The sequence below is a fragment of the Octodon degus genome, unplaced genomic scaffold (genome assembly GCF_000260255.1).
Source record: "Octodon degus isolate 3935 unplaced genomic scaffold, OctDeg1.0 scaffold00097, whole genome shotgun sequence".
NCBI lineage: Eukaryota > Metazoa > Chordata > Mammalia > Rodentia > Octodontidae > Octodon > Octodon degus.
Genome location: NW_004524673.1, coordinates 6,833,260 through 6,842,413, shown reverse-complemented (window position 1 = coordinate 6,842,413; position 9,154 = coordinate 6,833,260). Strand labels below are relative to the sequence as shown.

General features: G+C 41.1%; 1 protein-coding gene across 3 annotated transcripts in view; it reads left to right on the top strand.

Moving 5' to 3' along the window:
* Positions 1-2,120, top strand: part of Serpinb11 (serpin family B member 11) — a 20,015-nt gene extending 17,895 nt beyond the window's left edge. Inside the window, exon 8 of one of the 3 annotated variants that reach the window (XM_023723148.1) lies at positions 1,338-2,120. In XM_023723148.1, the coding sequence (XP_023578916.1) occupies positions 1,338-1,742 (405 nt within the window). In that variant the 3' untranslated portion in view covers positions 1,743-2,120. The remainder of the gene's footprint in view (positions 1-1,337) is intronic. The other 2 variants (XM_023723147.1, XM_004638252.2) reach the window with 2 other exon arrangements.
* Positions 2,121-9,154: the final 7,034 nt, after the last annotated feature.

Below are 9,154 nucleotides of genomic sequence, written 5' to 3'. Positions count from 1 at the left end.
AAAAAAAGATAAAAATAAAAATAAAAAACAAAGAGAGTACAAATTAGAATTAAAACAGAAAAAATAGCACGTTATGCAGATTTTCACTTAACAAAGTAATATGAAGTTCACAATATTTGCTATAATGCATAGTGTTGTCTTCCTAAATCAATCAGTTTCTAAGTTGGCAGGAACTGAGGTAGAGTTGAAAGCAGTGCAGATCGGTAGGGTGGGGAATGTAGGCAGGGCTTCCTGAGAGAGGTGGGCTGGCATGTTCGCATTTCAGTTAGGAAGTAAGATGTGTCCATCAGCGAGACAGAACTGTAGGAAGAGAAATATGCTCATTCCCATGGGAACAGGGGTGCTTGCGTGTGTAGGCAGTTCAAGGGCTTAGGCTCTGGAGACTAGTGATCAGCTAGAGTAGAAGATAATCTGGAAGATAGGATAGAAGCAGTCCCGGAGCAGTTTAAATTGTGCAGAAGGTGCTATGGAAGCAGAGAGTGTACAAATTAGGGGAAGGTTTATCATAATCATCTGGACACAGTGCTATTGGGTGAGTTGAAAGTGAAGACCCTGTTGTTGTAGGCAGACCAAAGCATCCGCGTGAAAGTCTTAGAAATGTGTCAGGCTGTGGAACTCATGTCAGCAAGCCATGGTACCTTGGATTAGGGGACGAAGGAAGAAATTCTTCCTTTATGGAATACAGGATTTTGTATGGCTAGGTAAGGAGGTGATAACATTTTTAACTTTGTGCTAGAATTATGGGATGGCCACAGCATGATGGTGGGGGGGCTAGGGTTGACAAAATGCTGAGAATGGATGGAGAACAAGAAGGCAGGGTTGCCTAGGCTGCTTGGAAAACCCGAGCATATCTGGGGGAGTGCTGGGCACCATGAGCTCGGTTTCAGGAGCAGCATCACAGACAGAATGACGAAGGCAGGAAGAGGTAAAAGCTGTCAGAGTGGAATAAGGGGATCTTACATCTCAGGAAAACGAATGAGGACCAAATCCATTAAGAAGGGCATGATTGCATGTTGCAGATATGAGCTCCAAGAAGAAATGCTTGAATTCATCCAGGAAGCAAGGGAGATAAGAAGAGGCCTTCACTGTGAAATGTGAAGGAATCAAGAGTGTATACGAGAAGTTTAGTGATGAAATGTAGATGAGAAGTGGACAACAGAAAAGGGAAGCTGTCGCTTAGCATGTTTTCTTTTTCCCTAGAGAGGAGTGAGCATCCTTTAAAGATAGGAAAGAAAGCCATGAAACTGGACCATTCCCACTGAGAATTATAAAAGTAAATGCAATAATGAAAAACCCATGCATTTGACTCTGGGACTCACGTGTGTTTCATCTCTCAGATAGAAAAGCAGCTGAATGTGAGGACGTTTCGGGAGTGGACCAACCCTTCCAACATGGTGGAGAGAGAAGTGGAGGTGCACATCCCCCGATTCAAACTTGCAATCAAGTACGAATTAAATTCTCTGCTAAAATCCATAGGGATGACAGACATCTTCGAGCCAGCCAGAGCTGATTTCTCTGGAATGTCGCCAGACAAGGGCCTATATGTATCAAAAGTTATTCACCAGTCCTACGTGGATGTCAACGAAGAAGGCACTGAGGCAGCTGCAGCCACTGGGGACAACATCGCTGTAAAAAGACTCCCCATTCGACATCAGTTTTTAGCTAATCGTCCTTTCTTGTTCTTTATAAGGGAGAGGTTCAACAGTATGGTTCTCTTTGCTGGCAAGCTTGCCTCTCCATAAACAGAGAGGTGAGACTCACTGGGGAGGGTGAGGTAGGGGCAGACAGGTGACCGCAGCCCGCGGTGCACGTACCTCCGTGCCTCAGTGAGCTCATTTGCAAAGGAGGGTTAGGATCACTTCCAACTCACTGCGTAGATGATGAAGGTTATCTGACTTTCCTATCACATGAGCTGAGTTATCTGGTTCCTCGTGTGAGTGCTTTCTGTGTAATATGTTTGAGTGAACGAAAAATGTTTTAAAGGGTTGAATTCTCTTGAACTGTATATATTAAAAAGATGGTGAATACATGGCTTCTTTGCCTTCAAAAAGCAGCTTAAGGACTTCTACTTTGGTTAAATTTTAAAATATTATAATTTTGTTTGCATATATATTCTTTGATATTATACATATCATTGTGAATTTTAGTTTAAAATTCTATATTGACTATAATAAAGATAAAATGTCTTAACTGTGTGGAAAACTAGATAATATATTCAGAAACTAAACAACTTATGAGAGAAGACTTTGACTAAGGACAACTCAAATCAGGGAGTATGTTACTAGAATTTTGGGCCAAATCTTTATTAGGTAAATTTAAATGTACTATTATACTACTTTCTTTAAAAAAAAATAGTTATTGAGAATCCAGAGCCGCATACACATAAAGAAAGCATCGGGATGGTAGGGAACTCTCTTTAGCTACCATCTTGTCCCTGAGACACAGTATCTGACACCTGCAACATAAACGGGGAGGTTCGTGTTCAGCTCACAGTTGTGTAGTTGAAAGTCCACAGTTAGCAGACTCCAAGACCGCCATGGCAGGCGATCACAGCGTAGGAGAAGCTGCTCCAGGAGTGGCGGACACGAAGCAAAGAGGGAGGCCCTGGGAGGAGGCTGAGCCCTGTAGGCCGCCCCACCGCTCTCTTGACCAGAAGCTTCCCTGCCTCCTAGCCACAAGTCAGCTATGAGGCCCTCACAAAACCCAGTCACCTCCAAGAGCTCAGCCTGAGAGTGTTCAAGGCCCTGGAGGACACTGAGACAGAAACCGTAGCAGGATAGGAGGCTTTCCAAGGGGCTGGGTCTTCACCTTGCACCTCTTTTTAGTGTAGAGGCAGGAAGTACATGGACACTACTATTAGCCAGTAGGATCCTAAACTAATATAGTGACCATACAAGCGCCAATAATGTATCTCTCTCTCTTTCTATTATATATAACATATATAATAGAAATATATATATCCAATATATATAATATATATCAAACATCAAATATATCAAATATACATTATATATGTAATATATATATATCCATATATATATATATCCCTGTATCTATACATTATTTCCACATATATAAATGTGAGCATAGATATCTTCCCATATGTCCATATTTCCACATATATATTTCTCTATATCTCCATAGCTATACAAATTTATATGTATATATCTGCCCGCATGTCAGTATTTTGTCCATGTGCATATCTGTCCATATATATCTGAAAATGTCCATGTGCCTATATTTACATCTGCACACCCATATTTCCATGTGTGTTTATGATTGATATATACATATTTGTCCACCTATGCCTATAAATACACACGTGGAGAGAGACAGAGAGGGGGATTTTCAGGACATGGCTCTTACAGGCTTGCAGTAGAATCTGAAAGGCTTTCAGGAAGCAGAATTCTCTTTTGCAGGAAACCCTCATGTGTTTTTCCCTGAGGCGTTTAACTGGTTAAATGAAGTCCACCCATACAGTGGAATATAATCTGCTTCACTCAAAAGTGTGCTGACCCCATGATTAAACTTGTTTAAAATGTATAATCACAGTAGTGTCCAGCCTGGTGTGTAAGCAAATACCCACGTACTACATACAGCCTAGGAAAGCCAGCTCAAAAAATTGATCAGCACTGTCACAAGCTCTAGAGGCAGTGAGGTGAACGCTCACTGTCACAAGCTCTGAAGCCATTTTCACTCTCTCAGAGGTAACAAAACGTGTATTTTTAGCAGTGCAAATAATGCAAGCCCTCTCTTCCCCTCCTCCCCTCCTCCCCTCCTTCTCTTCTATAGACTAGGTTCATGGAATTTAATCACAAAAGGAGCTTTGTCAGTGTCTCCCATCATCTTTACACAATTGCTTCCTACTGGAGAGCCTTCCCTAGTAGCAGCGTGGGAACTGTCCACAGGCTCCACTTATGCTGAAGCAAGTCTATGCCTGCCTCTTGTTATAGACTCTATTCAGTTGCTGAAACATTTAGGCCCACATATAAGTACAGTATCTCACTGTTTCAGGAGTGCTCTGGATTTAATATTGTTTACCTCCTTCTAGAACTCTTTAAAAGTACTATCCTAGGGTCTGGGCACATAGCTCAGCAGCATAAGCACCTTCTTGGTAAGTGCAAGGTCCTGAGTTCAATCCCTGGTACCAAATAATAAAAAATAAAATAAAACAATGAAATAAAACAAATACTATCCTTGGCTCCACCTCAGTCCCACAGCTTAACTCAAAATACCCAGGTGAATTATGTGTTCATTACTGTTGACGAAGCCTTGCAGACCTGATTATTAGTCAGGCTCTTCCCTCCTCTCAGTGTGGGTAGGGACTGAGAAGCCCGGGGTCTTGGGTGGATTAGAGTAGTTCTTACTAGAAGGTAGTTGTCAGCACCTATAGCCCGATCTTCCTTCTACCTTCCTGCCAGTCCTCACCCACTTTATATTTCTGCATTTCTTTTCTCTTTTCTCCCTCCCTTCCCCTCTCCTTCTTTCCCCTCTCCTCTCCTCCCCTCTCCTAGCCTTCCTCTTCCCTTCCCTCTCCTCTCTTCCTCCTCTCTCTTCTCCTCCTCCCCTCCTTCCCTCTCCTTATTTCTCTGTCTCTCTCTGTCGGTCTCTGCCTCTCTGTCTGTCTCTGTCTCTGTCTCTGTCTCTCTGTCTGTCTCTGTCTCTCTGTCTCTGTCTCTCTCTCTGTCTCTCTGTCTCTGTCTCTCTGTCTCTCTCTGTCTCTCTGTCTCTCTCTGTCTCTCTCTCTCTCTCTCTCTCTCTCTCTCTCTCTCTCTCTCTCTCTGTCTCTCTCTCTCTCCTTCTTTGTACTGAAGTTTGAACCTGGGGCCTCTGTGTGTCAAGCACTTGATCTACTCCAGAATCACCTGTGCTTCTAAAGAAAGGTCAGGGGTCACCAAGAGGAAAGTACAGTTCTGCTGACTTACAAACTGCCACACGCTGAGCAGGCATTTTGCTTGCAGATGCTGGTTCCCTGGATCAAGGGCCATCTATTCCCTCAGGTAGGCAGTGCCCTGCTTGCTGGCTAATAGCTGACCCAAGTAACACATCCCACAACCCTAACAATTTAGTGCCTTTGCTTTTTTGGGCAAAATTCCTCTCTCCTGTTTTAGGTTTATTGAATTTCTTGAAGCTAATATTCTCCATCAGCTTTATGCAATGTACAATCATTCTTTCATCAAACGTATATTGTTTTCTTCAAACATGTTACTGGCAATACAACCTGATATAATGGAAGATCAGCTGGACTCGGTTTGGGTGGACTAGAGTAGTTCTTACTAGGGGGTAGTTGTCAGCACCTACAGCCCGAGAGCCAAGTCCAGCCCAGTAAGCCTCTCTGGGAAGGGATAGCGCTGCAAGCCAGTGACACCAAGTGGGTGTCCCTTCTGCTAAGATCCTTGTGTTCCCAGCACCTGATTCCTACAGAATTGTACTTCATGGTGGTGTTTCTCTGTCCCAGAGTCAGTGACTCTCCTGAAATAATTATGTTCTCCAAGAAGGTAAGTCGTTAGAATCTGAGGGTTGTTGGGATGAAAAAGAGGTTTGCCTGTGTGGTCACAGACATCCCTCCCATTGCCTGCCTGGCCACCTGCCCTCCCCCTTGGGAAGGTCACTTATCATCCTAGAATGTCTCCAGCTAATGATAATGGGCACAAAGTACATCACTTCCCAGGATGTACTACCCACAGCCAAAGGAAAGAACAAGGTAAGGGTTTATGTAAGCAACGTTTGGATATAGCCTGTTTACTGTCTATCTCTTCACTATAAGTCTGTGAGCCTCTGTTTTAGGGCTAAAACCACCAACTCTTCAGGCAAGCCTTGCTGAGGTCTTCACTGAGTGTTGAATTTCTGTTCCTGGAGCTCTCTGCTTTAGTGCTTAGGGTTGCAATATGTCATTATTACAATATTATTATTACATATTATTGCAATATGTCATTTATTACAGCCCTTAGAACCTCTGTTTGCCTAAGAGTTTCCAATGCTTGTTCACTGTTAAATCTACCCTGGTGGAACACACTCTGAATGTGCAATGTAAAAATTGGCCTCAAGAAAACTCACACACACTCATACGGCCTCCCAAGTGCTTCCTCTGAGTAGCTTCCTGAGTGTGTGGTCCCCAAGTTTCAGTCCATCATGCTGAAGTCTACCCTTCTATTCCCTGCCCAGGACACAGCTCTCTGTAGAGATCTCTGTTCTAGAGAGCCAGGGGGCAATGGAACTGCCCGGAAGTGTAAGGATCATGTTTCTTGTAAGGATCATGACCTCGTGATATCCATGGTCCATAAGATGAATCACGACTCCAATATTGTTCAGTTTGATTAGGTGTGTGTGTGGAGGGTATTTTTTTTCCAGGTACGTTTTAGACTCCCATCTAGCTCAGGCTGTCCTTGAACTAGCAGCTCTTCTCTTGTCCTGGCTTCCCAGATGCTAAGATGACAGGTGTGTGCTACCATTCCCAGCTTCAGTTTGTGTACCAGGGGAATTAAGGTTTGATGGTAAACCAGAAGTCTAAAATTCCTGTACAGTGACAAAGGCTACCACTCCTACCAGGGTCACAGCTGTCCCCAAAAACCTTGTCTTTCTGATAGCTTTAGAAGTGAGCACTTCCCACATATAGCAGGCCACTGCTCCACTTTAATTTTCTTAGCCCAGTGATTCCTAGTAGCAGAGAAGATTTTGGACTCAGCAGTCCTGCTGAAGTTACTCTGAAGCCATGGGGAAAGCCTCACTGATGAAGGAGAATGGGTGTCCCCTGTGCACACTTATTTTGAAAGAAGTGACCTTCAAGAATCTTCTTCTTCATATCTATTTTTGATCTTTTTATACACTCAATTCAAAGGCATTCAAATCTGTAGATATGTGGGGATAGAGGATTGCCTAGTTTTGGTCTAATTCCTCCTCTGAAGGGAAGACCTAATTTATCTTAGTGACTCACCTCAGTTTAATCTGGCAGCCATTATGCCTGCTGTCAGGTTGCATATTTGTTTTATATTTTTGAGGCAATAATATCAAAGCTGTGACAACTATATCTCACATTGATAAAACCTCCAATGTGAAGTTAGAGGAGTGCAGGTCAAATAAATCTGTGAAATTAATACAGATTTTTGGATCAAAATCTTTCAAAGTGGAAGGAAAATGATGGACTTAGGAAGTATTAGGCAATCACTCCTGTGTATAGATGCACTATGACCCGAGGTCAGAACAAATGCAGTGGAGTACTGAGAAAAATGGAGAGGGCTACCTGCTCTCATTTGTAGTATCAAGTTTAAAGGAAGTTGAAAATGATGCAGAGTAGTCACACAATATCTGAGAAGAAGAAAAAGGCTGAGAACTATCTGACTTTGTACTTCCTATCAAGCTACATAATCAAAATAACATAATATTTTTAAAAGAATAGATGAAGGGCCAGGGAGATGGCTCAGTGGAATAAGTGCTTCCCTGGCAAGCATAAGGGCCTGAGTTCGATCCCCGGTTCCGCAAAAAAAATAAATAAAAAATAAAAAAATAAAAAAAGAATAGATGAATGAATTGGAACATGGAGCTCACAAAGAGACACACCAATCAAACTTTCAGAAAGGAGCAAGGACAATAAAAAGGGAAGAAACACTTATTTCTAGTGGTGCTAGAATAATTACATATCCTGTACAAAATTTTTCATGAACATTTTCAGAATTTAGGCATTGGCCTTACAGCTTTCAAAAAATTAACTCAAAATCAATTATAGATTTAAATATAAAATTCAAAACTTTAATCCCTAGAAGAAAACAAAGCAGAAAATGTAGGTGATCTTGCATTTGACAATAACTTTTTAGATGCAACAACAAAGCACAGTCCTTGAAAAAAAAAAAAAAACCACACAAAGAAGTTGGATTTGTGCTCAACAAAACATCAAAGGAATAAAAACATGAGACAGAGAGTGAAAAAAAAATATTTATAAAACAAATCTGATAAAGGACCGGCATCTAGAGTATGCAAATAACTTAAAATTCAGCAAAAAGCAAAAAAAAAAAAAATTAAAATAGGCAAGAGATGCAAGCAAGGAACTTACCAAAGAAGATACACAGATGGCAATTAAGCAAGTGACAATCTGCTTGACCTCACATGTTACTAAGGGAATTGAAAATTAAAACATGATGTGATCGATCCACTAAAAGGGCCAGTCCAAACACTGGAGAAAAGGAGGCTGGCAAAGGCAGAGAGCAGCAGGAGCTCCTACTCAGTGTGACTAGGATACAAGTTGGCATTTTGGGAGTCACGTTGGCACTGCCATGACCACCTGAGCGTACTGTTACCGTGCAATCCAACAACTGCGCGCCTTAGTAATCACCCAAATGATTTATGCATATGCCTATACAAAGACCTGCATATAAATATTTATAACAGCTTTATTAATTATTTCTTTTTATTTTTAAAAGATTTTGTTGGTACCTATTTGAGTGCATAATGATTGCATTCATTTTGGGGAATTGGTGCAGGCATATAACACGTCTCACTTCTTTTTTTTAGTTCAGTTGGAACAGAGGATTGCAGACTATTTCTATTCTTTATGAAACCTGGGAGACAAGTTATCCATTAATAATTTAATTGATTAAAAAATCCTGTACTAAGCCATATGATGAATATTAGCATGAAAAAAGTAGATAATGAAGTGTGAAAAATATGGAAAAACTCTAAATGCATACTTCTAAGTAAGGGAATCAAAAGCGAAATGCCACATGTAGTATAATTCCAATTTATGACACTCTGAGAGAGGAAAAAATGATGGAGGTGATAAGGAGATCATTGATTTCCAGTGGTCGGGGAAGATGAAAGAAGGAATAAATAGGTGGAACACAGGGGATTTCATGGTAGTAAAATTATTTTGGCGATACTTCAAGCATTATATATTTGTTACAACCATAGGATGTGAAACACAAAGATTAAATCTTGATGTAAAGTATGGCGTTTTAGTTATTAATAATATGCTTGATTAATCACTGAACAGGAGAGTAAATGTATAATTCTATACTGACTCCAGTTGTGACACATATATTCTGCTAATGTACAGTGTTGACAATAAGGAAGACATGAAAGGGAGGACAGAGACAGTATAGAAAATCCCTGTAGTCTCTGTTCCTTTTTTTCTATATATCTCAAGGTTCTATAAAAATAACTA